A 16,778-nucleotide genomic window follows, 5' to 3' on the forward strand; every position below is an offset into this window, starting at 1 on the left:
GTCACAAGTGCCCAGTGAGGAGATCTGTGATCCCCATGGCTCCCTGACTTTAAAATGCAGTGAGAACAGGAGCGAGGGGTCAGTGACAAGCCACAGACCCGGGTGACACAGCCCTTCACCGTGTGCCTTCCTCCAGGCTGTGCCTTCCAGGGGTCCTGGGAAATCACTGTCCAAGGACGGAACACTGTGACAATGACAATGGCAGACCCTGAGGCCATTCTTCAGAGTTTCCCAACAGGATCCGTGTTATCTAACGCAACCTCGAGCAGGGGGCAGTGGGGGCTGGAGAACAATGTGACCCGCGAGCTGCGATCCTGAGGTGCAGGCTGACGTGTGCGGGATGAACCGCCCCCGGGCACACAGGGACTGCTCAGTGGTGCGTGTGCCCGTGCCCGCCTCCTGCCCCCAAGTCCTGGCGGAGACGCTAACTTGTCACGTTAAGAACGACAGAGAAGCGGTCCAGGACTGTCCCCTGACAGCGCGAGGCAGTTTGCGGGCCTGTCTTCAAGGTACAGCTTCTCCAGGCTTGAGAGGACGACCGAGCTCAGAGCCACCGGGGGCCAGGACACAGGTGGAGGAGGGGCAGTGAAGGCGACAAGTCGCTTTGCCCAGCCAAGAGGCGCCAACACACCAGATCCACCAGAGGGAGGCGCCTGGAGTCTGGAGCAGGTGCCAGAGCCGCTCCCACCAGAGGCCGGCCCACCCAGCACCTCTGTGCCAACACCGTGCCTCCCTCCCCAGCTCACCTCTGGCCGTCACCCTCCTGGCTTCCTGAGCCCTCTAGGTACGGATTTCTCGAGGCGACCACTCCCACGTCCCCTTCAGTTAAGATGGTGACATGGGGACACGGCACCTGGCGGGCAGGCCCCGTCCGGGCCGGAGCGGGGTCACCTGTGCGGCAAGGCCGGGTTTACCTGCTTCCGTAAGTCCTGAGCCGACCGATGCAGAGGGGGGTGGTGGTGGTTAGCAGCGAGCCCCTTGGCCGAGGAACCCGTGGAGGGGGCCGCTGGGGGCGGGGCCGCTGACGCCTGTTCCCTCCGGCTGTCAGTCCGGTGATCGCTGTGCTTCTCCTTCCCGGGAGTGGCTTCTTTGCTTTTGTGTTTTTGAACAGGTTCTTTCTCCCGTGGAGACCTGCTGGAACCATTGAAAACTAGGAAGGAAAGAGGGACAATGAGGTCACCACATTAGATTCTGCCACCCTCCAGCATCAATGCCCGGAAGCCAGGGAGAAAGCCAAGTCCCCGTAACTCGAGCCACCCCAAGACCACAACACCATCTCCACCGCCACAGCCTAAACTACGGGAACAGTCCTAGGCCCCGGGACAAAAACCATTATAAAGCATACCCAAAGAATTATTTGCTTTGGTTGAAAAGACTGAAAAAAATCTATTTTTAAAAAATCCCTACCAAAACAAAACAAAACAAAAACCCAGCGGCCCTCAGAACATCAACACCACACGTTTAAAAAAAAGAAATGAACACACAGTCAACATCCCAAGAACAGAACCACCTGGTGTATGAAGATACGGGGCATATGGAATGAAGTCGTATCTTCTCCAATTTAAAGGTACGCATTCTAGGGGCGCCTCAGTCAGCTAAGTGTCCGACTTCATCTCAGGTCATGATCTCGCGGTTTGTGAGTTCGAGCCCCACGTCGGGCTCTGCGCTGACAGCTCAGACCCTGGAACCTGCTTTGGATTCCGGGTCTGTCTGTCTGTCTGTCTCTCTCTCTCAAAAATAAACATAAAAATAAACATATAAACAAATAAAGTTGTGCATTCTGAGACTGAAGATCTGCTCACTATCCCGTCGGGTGACCAGAGAAGCGAGAGAGGGCAACAGAGCCAGACCTGTTTCTCTTCCAGAAGCCCTAACAGCAGGAACAGCCAATGCATTTCATGCTTGCCACAAGCCAGGTGAGCCGGCTACGGCAGTGAGGCACGCTCACTGCCTTTACGTCCAAAGGGACAGGCAACACGTCGTCAGGCCCATTTTACAGATAAGTTGGAGAAGGAGTCATGCTGCCCGTCACCAGCACCGGCAGGCTGGCCTGCCTCCCAAGCTCACCGCCTCCCCGGTCCCCAAGCATGTGCCATGATGCCACCCACCCAGGCAATTCCAAAGAGAACAGCAACGCTCAGCAACTTGACGGTCAATTCTGTTCCTGCCAGGAGTTCCTTTTTCCACATTACAGCTGGGGCTTGTGAGCCCGGACCCGGTGGGGGGGGGGGGGGGGGGGGGAGGTCTGGCCCCTCTCCATGGAATACAATGAGCTTTTACCATCTGCCCCTCCCACAGCACAGGCCTCCCCTGCCCTCAAACCATCCGGGCAATATTGGCCTGTGTCCTCAGGGAAGGAGAGGGAAAAGACTCCCCACAGGCTCTGGCAGAACAGACCACATGGAGCCCTTGCAGTGCAGCCAGTGCTCATTTTAGAAAGGCTCCTGACAGACGGGGGCGGGCGGGCCTGAAAGGTCTCCACGCCTACCACCCCCCACCCCCCCCCCCCCCCCCCCCCCGCACCTCCGCTCCAGGCCATGCCCACCCCCACCAGGCAGACTTCCAGGCCAAGTGCACCCAGGCGGCTGTAAGTCAACGCCTCCTTGGAGCGGAAGTCTCTTCCCGCGGGGGCGCGAAGAAGTCACACTCACCTCCACCCACAGCCCTTTCCGAGGGCTCAAAACCAACTAAGCCTCTCTTCCGAGGATAGCAGCCTCCAAACGTGTGCCCACAGCTCCGTACGCCTTCTCTCTCACCTCTGTCAATTACTTTCGTGCCACAGAGGTGAAAAATATTTTCCTCTTATCTGCCATTGGCTTTCCTGGCTCTTGTGATGCTGCATCTGCTAACCCATTTTTCTTGTTTAAAGTCAGTCTTGGCTTCTGTGCTTAGAAAGCCTGCCCGTGTTCTCAAATGCGAAGATATTCCTCCACTGGTCTTCCTAACTCTTTCTCATTTATTTATTGAGAGAGAGGGAGAGGGAGGGGGAAGGGGGGGGAGAGAGAGGGAGAGAGAGAGAGAGAGAGAGAGAGAGAGAGAGAGAGAGAGAGAGATCATGCGAGGCGGAGAGAGAACCCCAAGCACTGTCTCACTGAGAGTGCAGAGCTGGATGCAGGGCTCGAACCCAGGAACCATGAGATCATGACCTGAGCTGAAAAACCGAGTCAGACACTCAATCGACTGAGCCACCAGACGCCCCATCCTCCTGATAATCGACTGAATTGCTTACACGGACTTCTTTGGTCCACTTGTTACCACCCCAGATACGGTCTAACAGATTTACATGTTCCGTGCCTGGACTGGATGTGAATCTCGATCTGGAAAGTTCCTCCCAGCACCAGTGACTGACTACATGTTCTCAAGAGATTTTCAATACTGCAGTGAAAGAGCTTGCCGCGTCAAAATATGGTACGCGATCTGGCGTCATGGAAGGTTCCAGTGGGTACTCTCAGTTACAGGGAAAAAGGAGAGCTTCAAATGGCTGGCATTTATTCTAAGTGTAAGTAACTGCACTCCGTCAGAGCCCATCAATCACACCAAGCTGGCAGGATCCGTGCTTACTTTCAAGACAAATTAAAAGCAACATCCGTAAGAAGTCATACTTCAGTGTGATTAAAACACAAGTGAGGAACATGAATCTGGGCATTTCTTGACCGTTCACCCATTTTCTAAAGCAGTGAACATAGATAGCTCCTTTATGGAAACACAGCACAGGAAGCTAGTTTTTTGTCTTTTTGGTTTTTGTGTTTTAAGTCCCAAATATTCCATACCCTTCCATGCTTTGTTACTGAAGAAGTACCAGTTCTGTCATTACTTCCCTCTGTTTGGTTAGAACGATTTTCTTCTGTGGCTTCGTCCCCTTTCCTAACACTGCATCATGGCAACTCCATTCCCAGCACTGCCATTTGCACCCAGGCAAGTTACTGACTCCTCAGTTTCCCCATCTGTAGACCGGGGATAAATGGGCGTTCCTGCACAGAGGTTTGCAAAACCTCATCGCTGCATGTTCAGAAGGACCATCACAGACGGCTAGGAAATCGGCCCGTGGCAAGACCGCCTCTGGCCTCCCTGCTGAAGGGAGGTGCGGCATGCAGAAGGCTTCCATACAGGTAACTGTCTGGCCTGTGCACATTTCTGTCTCTTGGGGGAAAAGACGTGTGGCTGATGCCCTGCCCGTGCAAGAAGGAATAGATGCTGAAAACACAGCCCACATTTTCTACGAGCGTCATGAGTGACTTCACCCCTGGGGGAACCGGAGACCCTTTCCGGGCACCCTCCCAGGTCACAACTATTTTCGTAATTACACCAAGATACTATTTGCCCTTCTCACTGTGTTGATTTCATTAACGGAACAAAACAAAGGTGGATTTAGCATCAGGGAAATGCTAATCAAAACCACCACGAGACAACAACCGTTTCACACCCACTAGGATGGCTATCCTCAAAAGACAGATAATGGAGAGTCCTGGGGAGGATGTGGAGAAATTCTAACCCTCGTGTAGTGCTGGTGGGAATGCAAAATGTTGCAGCCGCTTTGGGAAACAGGCCAGAAGTTCCTCAGAAAGGGAAACAGGGTTACCGTGACAATTCCACTTGCTGGTATGTACACAAAATACAGAAAAAATAGGTCCACATTTGTGTGGCTCAGTTGGTTCAGCCACTGACTCTGGATCTTGGCTCAGGTCATGATCTCAGGGTTCATGAGTTCGAGCCCCGCACCGGGCTCTGCACTGACCGTGTGGAGCCTGCTGGGGATTCTCTCTCTTCTTCCTCCACTTGTGCTCTTTCTCAAAGCAAATAAACCTAAAACATTTTTTAAATTTGGTTTCTTAATGTTTATTTCTGAGACAGAGACAGAGCATGAGTGGGGGAGGGTCAGAGAGAGAGGGGGACACAGAATCTGAAGCAGGCTCCAGCTCCGAGCAGTCAGCACAGAGCCCGACGTGGGGTTCGAACTCACAGACCGCGAGATCATGACCCGAGCCGAAGTCGGACGCTCAACCGACTGAGCCACCCAGGTGCCCCAAACTTAAAACATTTTTAAAAAAAAATAGTTCCACACAAAAACTTGCGTACAAATGTCTGAGGGGGAATAAATACTAATAGTTAAGAACTGTAGGGGAAACCCAAAGGTTCACCGATTGGTATGTAGATAAACCAAACGGGGTATCATCCATCCAATAAAAGGAGTCAAGTACCCACACGTGCACAAGTGCAAAGAGATCTTGAAAACACTGATAAATTGAAGAAATTAATGACAGGTTCCATACTGTAGGAGCCCATTCATACGAAAGGCCCAGAAGAGACCAACAGAGAGAGACAGAGTAGATTAGCAGGCTGGGGGTGGGGGTGGGGGTGGGGGTGGGGGTGGAAGAGTTCAGGAAAATGGGAAGGATTTTCCCTGCTGATGAGAACAAGGTTTCTCAGGGGAAGCAGATGACAGCACTCCGAAAGTGACTATAATGACAGACACACAACTCTGCGTGTACTGATAACTACTAAATCGTACACTTTGGGTAAATTTTGGGATTTGGGAATCATAGCGCAATAAAACTTTTCTTTTTTAAACTAGCACTTAACAAGAAGGAAGGAAAGACAAGCCAGTTTTCATTTCAGGGAACGATAAAGTATAAATTGTCAGCAGCACTAAATCCTGACCCCTGAGCACACACACTTTGTGTGCCAATTTGGGAAGTACACACCAAGCCCATCCCCTGATCAAAGCAGGTTACTTGTAGGGAAAAGCACTCGTGTGGCGGTGATTTAAGCCGCAAGCCAGCAGTTTCATGGCATGCTACGTTTATTTCAAAGAAAGACCGATGTAGTTATCTGTCCATCGTTTTCACCAAAATGAATACAGCAACCCTGTGGTGGGAAATAACGAACAGAATTTTTTTTTGTTATTTGGTTTTTGTTTTGTTGCCAATGATGGAATTCACCATTTGGGGCAAGAATTACAGTTGTGGAAAAGCTTTATCTGCCACCATGGAGTCTCAAAGTCTCTCCACACTAAAATACCTCTCTCATGAGGTCAGGGAAGATGAGGATTGTTTGATGGTTGCTTAATGAAAGGTGCTGACCGCTACGAAAGGTAGTCAGGTGAGCCATTTTTTCAAATTTAAAAAAAAATTTATTTTGAGAGAGTGTGCACACGCACGAGCATGTGCAAGTGGGGGAGGGGCAGAGAGAGAGGGAGACACAGGACCCGAAGCAGGCTCCAGGCTCCGAGCTGTCAGCGCAGAGCCCGACGCGGGGCTGGAACCCACGGACCGTGAGATCATGACCGGAGCCAAAATCAAGAGTCAGGCACTTAACGAATGAGCCACCCAGTCGCCCCAAACCATTATTTTCAAGTGATCAATACAAAACATTATAAAATGGTGCATGGATAAGAGAGATGTTCAAAGCCAAAGGCAAACCAACGGATTTTAGAAACACCTGGTTTGGCTAAGTCAGAGGAGCCTATGACTCTTGATCTTGGGGTCATGAATTCGAGCCCTACGTTGGGTGTAGAGATTACTTAAGTAAATAAAACTTTACGATAAATGTAATGTAACAGAGTATGAAAAGTACCACTTCCAACTGCTGGGCCAACTGACCTTGCAGAAACTACCACTGCTTGGGTCTGGGGGTGTGATACCAAAGGATAAAAATCATCTACAAAGTTCCTCCCTTTTCCAACTATGTTTCTGTCTGAGGCTGATTCTCTTCATATATGTCAACCAAAATTATGTATTGCAGGAGACTGCACACAGAAACAGACATTAGAATTTAACTGTCTTCAAGGTTCCTGGGTGGCTCGGTTAAGCTTCCAACTTCGGCTCAGGTCACGAGCTCACACCTTGTGAGTTCGAGCTCTGCGTTGGGCTCTGTGCTGACAGCTTGGAGCCTGGAGCCTGCTTGGGATTCTGCGTCTCCCTTTCTCTCTGCCCCTCCCCTGCTCACGCTCTGTCTTTCAAAAATAAACATATTTTTAAAAATCTAGCCGTCTTCTATGCCTCATATATATATATTTATATATAAGTTCCCTCAGTTTTAATTTTAATATGGTAAATATCGATTTTTAATAACCTGTTTTAATATCATTTTTGATATTTACCATATGAAAAATGTATCAGTAAATACAATCCTTTTGGGGTTCCTGAGTCAAAAGGGGTCTTCCGATAAAAAATCCTGACATCGCTAGGCTAAAGCATCTCTTCCTTGATTAGCTACATCATCGTTTCCAGGGATGTGATGGAGCCGATACGTACATGTCAATACCTACAAGCCCCCACAACGCTCAGGCCCTGAGAGGAAGCCACCTAAATCTGAATCCACGAAATCACCTGCTAAACTCTTTGACCTTGAGCTAGTACCTGTCCAAGTCTTAGTTTCCCCACTGACTACCTCACAGGATTGCTCTGAGGAATCAGCGAGGAACTACTGATCTAGAAAGAGGCTAATGGGCCACGAGATGTGGGCACCGGCCAGCCGGTGGCTTGTCAGTGAGGGTCACCACACTCCAGACACGTGGCAGGACACCAGTGCTCACAGTTTCCCTGCTGCTCCTTTCCAAATGAGCCACGGGGCAAGGTCAGTCGCTAAACTGAGATTTCAAGGAAATTCCTTAAGAGTGGCACTGTGGTTATTAGCCAGCAAGAACTTCCTGAAATCCAGGGGGAAACCCAGATCCTTCCATCAGCACCAGCTCTACCCGACAGGGAATGCACAGCTGTGGCTCTATTCTGAGGCCGAGGACGAGTTTCAGCCCCAGCCAGCAAGGAACTGACTCCTTGGGAAAACTGCTAAGGAAGCCGAGGGGTCCCGGGACTACAGAACTGGAAAGCCGGTGCCATTAACATCCCAGATCAGACTGGGGCTCTGTGAACCGCAGCACCACGTTCCCTTAACAGACTGTTTTGATCAGAGCGTCGAAAAAAGAGAAAGTTTTCAAAAATACAAAAATTAAAACTGGAATAAAATTGACTTTGAATTGCAAACAAAGAGATCGCTTTCAAATGAACCCACTTTCTGTAACAGCTTGCTATCTTTCAGCAGCAGTATACCCAAATGGCAAACACAGCCAAAAAGTCAAATCATGTGTTAAATGGGAAGAAAGGGGGAAGGGGCGGGGCGGGGAGGGGGGGTGGGGGACGATGGAGCCAGAGACAAGGTATATTTTGTCCTCAACAGCTCATTAATTTTAAGTGTCGTGGGAACCTGCCAGTTTTACCCCTCCAAGTAATTATCTTTTGTCTTAATTTGTAAGATTCTCGAGAAGGGGAAAGGCAAAAAATATTCACTCTCACAGGGAAAGACTAAAACCCTGTGAACATAAGAGACAGAGAGAGAGAGGCGGACAGAGGACTATGCGCGCTCTCCCCAATTAAAAGGAATAATTGAACTCGTTTCTTCAAGGAGGGGAAAAAAAGCATTTATCACAGGGAACTGTATTAGGAAATTGTATTGTGCTCAGATACAAATAGCTTTACATTAATGAACAGAGACAAATCTATTGATTTGTATACACACACTCTGGAAGTTAAATGGCCTATAGACAAGTGTTTTCACACCACGGCAGGCAAAATCTTTACAGCCAAAGGCTGATACTTTGATTTAGGGTCACTTCGTGCCTGAGAAGACAGGATGTGCTCCCAACGAGGGGTGAAAAAGAAAACTGGGCAGGGCAAGTTACATTAGCAACATCGTTCTGGCAATCCCAGAAAGGTGGAAAGCTAGGCTTTCCAAGGAGGAACTTCTTCCATTTCTAGCTCCAGGGACCGCGCCCCGTGAAAGCTATTTGCACTGATCGCAAGGAGGCTGGGGGGTGGGGAGGTCCATCAGGCAGTCCATGAAAAGCCCACCATAAGGTCTTTAAAAAGCTCACCACATGCACGGCCCCTCGTAGGGACGTGCATAGCTTGGTGTTGATTTTTAGCTCCCAGATCACCAGACACATCTGTGCCTCAATTCTCTAAACTACGTAGCCAGCTGCCTCCTCTTATCTGCCCTCCAGGAATCGTTGGAGTATTTACCATAAAGTATATGCAATGCTCGGTGTTCTTCGGAGGAAGGAGTTCTGCAAAAAGTATAAGGCTGATCTTTTTTTCCAAGCTCCTGCTGCAATGCCGACGCACGAGACCCACGTTTTAAAGCAGTGATCCCCTTGGACAGGGCGGACGGGGCCAGCACATCCTGTGGCCTGTCTCCGTGACACCCCCATCTTGCTAACTATTGGTGCTAAGAAAGGCACCTCATCAGAACACAAGGACAGAACCCTGATTTTTTTTTTTTTTTTTTTTTTTATGAGGCGACTTGGCGTCTGCCTAAGTGACAGGACACCCTGAGACGACTCAGTGTCTGACCCGAGCTAATGGGGTTCTGAAGCCTTCACCTCCTTGAAAGAGAAACGTGAACATGAGATGTTACAGGAAGCCGGGCCGAAACGGCTGGTCGGCCGGCAGAGGCACAGAGACCAGAAGGAAAGAACGATCACGAGGCCCACAGGCTGGACCAACCCCCAAATTACATAAAATAAGACGTGGCCCCTGTCCCACCCCCAAAACGAATCGAAGGGACAAAAAGAGAACCACTGTAAATAGAGAGGAACGTGTGATGGAAAGGAAAAGAGAAGCATGCCAAGTTTCTGATCGGGAGCCAGATATTTAAATGTAAGCTTCGTGTCATTACAAGGCGTCCCGACTTGGGGAAGACAGACTCCATCAATTGGCTGGCATTAAATCCTTGTTACTGTACAAAAACTGTGCCTGCTCCCTGGAGCCAGTTCAACTTTGAGTCACTATTGTCTGAAAACAATGGAATGTCTGCCAACCTTGTGCCAACAGTTCAAAAGGATTTTAATGCAGCCTGTGCGAGAGCTGTAACCCGGTTTGCCCTGGGCAGAAACTGCTCCGCTCACGTAGCTGTAGCACTCACGTGTTCGACTAGGGAAGGCAGAGGGGATGTGTTTCGGTCAGCACAGGTCCTGTTGTAACCCCACGGCACTGCTCACTCACACCGGGAGCCAGCGCCCGGCCGCAACGCGAGGGAGGAAAGCATCGGCGGCCTGTGTGCACCCGACCTTCAGCATCACAAGCCGGGCTCTCCTGGTTAACGCGGTGTTGGCAAAACCCCTCTGGAATGGACACCCTGAAAGCCTACCCCTTTGGTTATAGGAAAGAAACGCATTAAAAAGGATTTTTAAGGCACATTACATTTTCTCCGTACGACCTTCTAGAACTTAAGTCACAGGCTATTTTTCTGCAATCAGAATTTGGTCGCGACCGTCCCAGGATCGAAAAATGTGAACACACGATGGGCAATGATGTCCCATAACGGAGTTGGACGGATCTGCCATTTAAACACGTTTCTTGCAGATGATCCTAGTACTTCTGATACTGAAGTTTAAAAGGGCGTATGACCTTTATGAGAATATAAAGGTCAGGGCAAGGAAAAGACCATGAATCAGGATGAATGGTTTTTGTCATTGAAAAATGGTTTCTTGGCTCACCTGGCCCCCAAAGGAGCCGAGGACAGGAGGAGACTGAGCCTGAGGGTGACCAACCCCCCCCACCCCACCCCACCCCCCACCCCGCCACCGGTGCCCACATCAGTGGGCTGTAAGCTTTGTGCATTCTCCAATGTGCCAGAACAGGCTTGGGGAGGGACATCTGGGCAAGTGGCCTTTTGGGACGGCAGGCAGTGGGCTGAGAGGGATTTCATGCTTTACCACTCTCAAGAAAGGAGACAAAGATCGCAGAACTATGGGTTATACTCAAAAGAGATGTGCATTAACTCTCGAAGAACAAAATGAATGCAGTATTTTGCAGTCTGGGGATTAAAAAAAAAAAAAAACAAAAAACAAAGAAAAACCCTACACAGAGGTGGATGAATTCTAACAGGCCGGCCACATCTGAAGCATATGATAAGCTATCTGGCCCAACGTTGGATCCGCACAAGCAATCTCATTCACAGCACATTTGGAGAAGAACACCCTGAAAACGTGCACAAGAATGCGAGTGGAAGGCACCCCCTCCAGATAACACAATCGACTATACAAGTTAGAGAACTGGTAATTTTCAGAATAAAAATGCTAATACAAAAAAGCTAAATATAGGAGTAGGTGCACTGCAGGAAGGATTGCTTTCAAGGTTCCCCAAATACATATCGGGGATCTGCTCCTGTATCACAAACACCTCCACCCAGCCTCCAGCCAGGAAATGAAGGACTCAGAACATTCTATATGCGCATCGTACAGTCTCGGAACAAATGGCACATATTCCCGACTGAAGATTCCCCTGAAGACAGGCCTGATGAGATCAGCTGAAAACAGTAAATACGGAGCAGTGTGCAAAGAGCTCAACAATTCAATTTGTAATGTGTACGACATGAACACATCCCAGCCCATTGTGGACAAAAGAACGGATTCAAGATTCTGAAAATCTAGTGCAATGTATTAATTGTGAAATGCCACAGTTCTTCTAAAGAATCATGGGGTGGGACACCAGTAACAGGATGGTGGCCAGCCTCTGCTTTTGGAGGACCCACCAAGCACTGGGCACTGTACTAAGTGCTACTGTCACTCATTCAGATTTCGGTTTATGCTTAGGAAGTCAGAATTCACATAACGTGTGATCCGCACATTTAAAGCACGGAGTGCCGCACATTGAGAGTTGTGCAACCCATTACACCACAATGCGAGTTTAAAATGTTTTTGTCACCCCAAAATGACACGCCATTGTCCACCAGCAGCCACTTGCCTTCCTCCCCTCGCCAACCCTAACCCCAATCGAAAAAGCCACATATCCTTGTCGGCTGTATACAAATGGAGAAAGTGAGGCTCCCGGACTTTAAGTAACTGGCCCAATGACAGCTAATGAGGAAGGCATCGGAGCCAGAACATTCTCCCCGTCTGCTGTCGCTGAGATCTGGATAAGCCCCTCACCCCGGATCAGAGCAGCTCTACCATTACCAGCAAGAGGCATCCCCACGCTAAAGCAGGAACAGTGGGCCGGTGCCGCTGCTAAGTGTCCACGTAGGTCCCTAAGGTCCCGCATGGACCAGCGTTAACCCAGGCTTAAGGAAAACGAGAAGAGAACGGGCACAGGCTGATTACGCTGACGGACAAGGCACGCCCCCAACCTTCTACCACACTTGACACCGCTCGACCTGGGAAGGTCAAGCACACCACATGCTGACAGCACTTAACAGTCACCTCTCAGACACACCTCACTGGGTGCCAGGGTTTTGAAACATGCTACCTTTCTGGGATTCTCATCATTACAAGGTTGTTCTGGGCTCGAGGTCTTTTCAATCACGTGCATGGTAGTAATGGTAACAGCCAATATAACACTTTCTAGCAGATACACACACACACACACACACACACACACTCAGCTATCATAAAAATCTTTGAAAAAGTACTCCCATTGTCTCTTCTTTAAATGTGACCTTTAGGAAAATTTCCTTATCTTCTTTGGAGATAAGGAAGAGGGGTGGCTGGGTGGCTCAGCCAGTTAAGCATCCAACTCTTGATTTCGGCTCAGGTCATGATCTCATGGTTCATGGGATCAAGCCCCACTTTTGGGCTCTGTGTTCAAAGCGTGGAGCCTGCTTGGGATTCTCGCGCTTTGCCCCTACCCCCCGGCTCATACTCGCTCACTATCAAAACAAACATTTAAGAGCGGAAAATAAAATAAAACCTAAGGGAGGGGAAAAAAAACCAAAAAACAAAGGCTGCAAGCCATAAATGAGAAGAGCCAGTACGGTGCTCGCAAACCACTAAGTCAAGCATCTCCAAACGCAGAAGTCGAGGACGGGAAGAAATAGAAACTTCTGACTCAACGTTACATGTACTACTGCTCTTTAAAAACACGCTCCTACCAAAATCTTTTGGGGCGCCTGGGTGGCGCAGTCGGTTAAGCGTCCGACTTCAGCCAGGTCACGATCTCGCGGTCCGTGAGTTCGAGCCCCGCGTCGGGCTCTGGGCTGATGGCTCAGAGCCTGGAGCCTGTTTCCGATTCTGTGTCTCCCTCTCTCTCTGCTCCTCCCCCGTTCATGCTCTGTCTCTCTCTGTCCCAAAAATAAATGTTGAAAAAAAAAATTAAAAAAAAAACAAAAAACAAAAAACAAAAAAAAAACAAAAAACAAAACACGCTCCTACCAAAATCTTTTAAGAACTTACCAAACTCAACACCCAAAAAATAAATAATCCAGTGAAGAAATGGACAGAAGACATGAATAGACACTTTTCCAAAGAAGACATCCAGATGGCCAACCGACACATGAAAAGATGCTCAATGTCACTCATCATCAGGGAAATACAAATCAAAACCACACTGAGATACGACCTCACACCTGTCAGAGTGGCTAAAATGAACAACTTGGGAAACAGAGGCTTGCGTGGATGTGGAGAAAAGGGAACCCTCCTTCACTGTTGGTGGGAATGCAAACTGGTGCCGCCGCTCTGGAAAACAGTGTGGAGGCTCCTCAAAAAATTGAAAATACAACTACCCTATGATCCAGCAATTGCACTACTAGGAATTTATCCAGGTTACAGGAGCGCTGATTCATAGGGGCACAGTACATGTGTTTATACCAGCGCCTCTAACAACAGCCCAATTATGGAAAGAGCCCAAATGCCCATCACAACTGATGAATGGCTAAAGAAGATGTGGTTTATATATACAATGGAATACTACTTGGCAATGAGAAAGAAGGAAACCCTGCCATATGCAACAACGTGGACGGAACTGGAAGGTATTATGCTAAGTGAAGTAAGTCAGAGAAAGACAGGTATCACATGTTTTCACTCCTATGAGAAACTTGAGAAACTTAGCGGAAAACCATGGGGGAAGGGAGGGGAAAAAACAGTTTCAAACAGAGAGGGAGGCAAACCATGAGAGACTCAGATACAGAGAACAAACAAAGGGTGATGGGGGAGGTGGGGGGAGACGGGAAAATGTGATGGGCACTGAGGAGGGCACTTGTTGGGATGAGCACTGGGTGTTGTACATGACCGATGAATCATGGGAATCTACCCACAAAACCAAGAGCACATGGTATACTCTGTATGTTAGGTAACTTGACAATAAATTATATTACACACACACACACACACACACACACACACACACACACACACACACACACACAAATACACTCCTAGGGGTACCTGGGTGGCTCAGCTGGTTAAGGGTCTGACTTCGGCTCAGGGCATGACCTCACGGTCCATGAGTTCAAGCCCCATGTCGGGCTCTGTGCTGACAGCTGGGAGCCTGGAGCCTGCTTCGGATTCTGTGTCTCCCTCTCTCTCTGCTTCTCCCCACCCCCTGCCGCTCATGCTCTGTTTTTCTCTCTCTCTCTCTCAGAAATAAAACATTAAAAAATTTAAAAGAATAATAAAACAATAAAACCACACTCCTAGCCCACAGTCCAACTTTTGGGGAAACTCACAATGGCAGGGCAGGGTGGGGATTGGAGCTGCCAGAGATGGAAAAAAAGGTGAAGAGGACACCCCACGAAGAAAGAAGCATCTGTCGGCTGGAGAGCATCTCCTTGCTGCACGTGGCCACGGGCAGACTCCGGCCCTGCCTGCGCGCCCCTGCCCCCCGCTGCCCAGCACAGAGAGGGTGGAACGCACCTCCAAGGCAGAAACGTGGTAAACTCATCCAAATGAGTGCTTTTTGGCCCTGACACAACGTGCCCCCGGTGTGCATCCAAAAGCAATTAAATCATTCCAGCTGTGAGTCCAATGACATGTTGTTTAAAAAGTCTTCCGAGAAATGTCCCTCTTCAGAAAGAGGGGCACAAAGAGAAACAGTGCCATTCGTCCCATGTTTCCTAAGGGCAAGAAAGCAGGTGAAAAGCCACCGTACGTGGCTGCCGTGAGCAGTGACCTTCCCCCAAGGTCCCCTCTGCACAGGAGAAGGAACGCCTCACCACAGCGACAACACTGAGGAAAGCCAAGGCCAAAGTCATTCCAAACGGATGTATTCGTGCCCCCAGTCCACCATACTTATCCCACTGGAAAAAAAAATAGCCAGTTATGAGAACTTTCCACAAACTAAGCCATTTCAAGTATCAACTCGTAACATAAATATCCCCAGAGCTGTGTTTTGATGCTGGGGTTTTGTTTCCAGATCGGGATTACCTAAGGGCTCTATTGTTAGGATCATCTGAGGTTCTGTATACGAAAGACTATTCTGGAAACTCTGAAGAGCTGGTGGACGAGAAGCTGCCGAGGGTATTGTTATTGTAACCCTTGAGTGGTAACCCGAGGCTGAAAATGCACGTGATGCTGCCCATGTCATTTCAGATTATGTATTTTAATAAACAAATGCACTTCCGCGAGGATGCTCAGCGCATTAGAAGGGAGAACGTTCTAGTGCGGGATCACGTGAGCAAAACTACACGTCTGCCCGGTGACAGCAGGCTCTCGCAGGAGACCGCTGGGGTCTGAGCTCCGTGCCCACAGGGGATGAGCGTGGTCACAGGCAGGCCCAATCCGACACTGATGGCAGGGTCGCGGGGCAAGTCAGGGGGTGCACGCACTCTCCCTGGGCACCGCCTTCCATGGGCCTCCACCACCGAGCCACGTGCCTGCTCGCTACAGAACCCCTGATGCTTCACTGGGCAGGGAGATGGGAGGATCCAGGCTTTGGGGAGAAACAAGATAAAACAGGACATCATTCGCAGTCCGGCTTCTGGTTTCGTCAAACTAACACAGACCAAGCAAAACTCTTTGCCTGGACACATGGCCCAGTGAGGAATTTTTGGTCAAAGCTTCTCCAAAAATCAAGTGTTCACGTTCCCCGTTTTGTTCTCTGTGCATTTATTTGCCCACATTTCAGTGACGGGGACCCTCCTGGGAGAGATGCTGTTGGACTTCTGGACACATCGCAACATCTCCAGGGCACAAAGCGGGAGACACACACACCACACTGTAACAACAGAAACACCCTGTCGTGGAGAAGTATGAAAAAGCAACTCACTGTCCACTTTCTTGCGTGAATATAATCAACAAGTCTGAGAACCAGCTCGACTACATGATAATTATGCCCTCATCCAAGCCCGAATTTTAGTGAGGGCTCTTTCACCTGGCTAAACAGGTGATCTTGGGACAAGTCCTTCCCCGTGAGCACACAGCAATGCCCGTTATCTGTTATAAAAGATCCCAATGGGAACTATTCCTATACGCGAGACACAAGCCGTAATTTTGCTCTATGCTGGCATATAAATGAATGAGTAAAATGCAAGCTTGTCTACTCTACCCAGCTCATTGCATGGAAGAGGATATTAATCAGAGAAGTTAAATGCCTCGCCCAGGAACACGCAGCTAATGTGTAGCTTTCGAGAGGCAGGACACAAAGTTCATGGTGACTTTTTGAGGACGATAAAGACCTGTGTAGGAACTGAATAGACAAAAAAAAAAAAAAAAAAAAAAAAAGGACAAACATATTGGGCAACTTGGTATTATAGTACAATTCTAATTACCCAGAAAAGCTTGGGTAGGTTGTACAAAGCCGAATATTCCATTTTCAAAGACTACTATGTTTTACTTGTAGCACCTTTGGGTGAGAAGCTTCCAGTATCAAGGACTCCTTTCTCTACTGTGGAAAATCGTGACCGCAAGAACATCTTCACATTCTCCTGCCTGGGGACTTCCTCCCAATCGTCGCTAGGACTTGCTGGCTGGCGGTGGTTTGTTTGCTGATTATCTGCCTCCTTTACAGAAGGGAAGGTCCAGAACACAGAGGGTGAGGCAGCTCACCTACCAGGTCACGAGACAGAGCCCC

General features: G+C 49.1%; 1 protein-coding gene across 9 annotated transcripts in view; it reads right to left on the reverse strand.

Moving 5' to 3' along the window:
* JARID2 (jumonji and AT-rich interaction domain containing 2) overlaps positions 1-16,778 on the reverse strand; it is a 277,307-nt gene that overhangs the window by 33,921 nt on the left and 226,608 nt on the right. For 8 of the 9 annotated variants that reach the window (XM_047858112.1, XM_047858113.1, XM_047858111.1 and 5 more), the window contains one exon: positions 915-1,150. In XM_047858112.1, coding sequence (XP_047714068.1) covers positions 915-1,150 — 236 coding nt within the window. Of the gene's footprint in view, positions 1-914; positions 1,151-1,510; positions 3,030-16,778 lie in introns of those variants that run through there. The other variant, XM_047858119.1, reaches the window with a different exon arrangement.

The sequence above is a fragment of the Prionailurus viverrinus genome, chromosome B2 (assembly GCF_022837055.1).
Source record: "Prionailurus viverrinus isolate Anna chromosome B2, UM_Priviv_1.0, whole genome shotgun sequence".
NCBI lineage: Eukaryota > Metazoa > Chordata > Mammalia > Carnivora > Felidae > Prionailurus > Prionailurus viverrinus.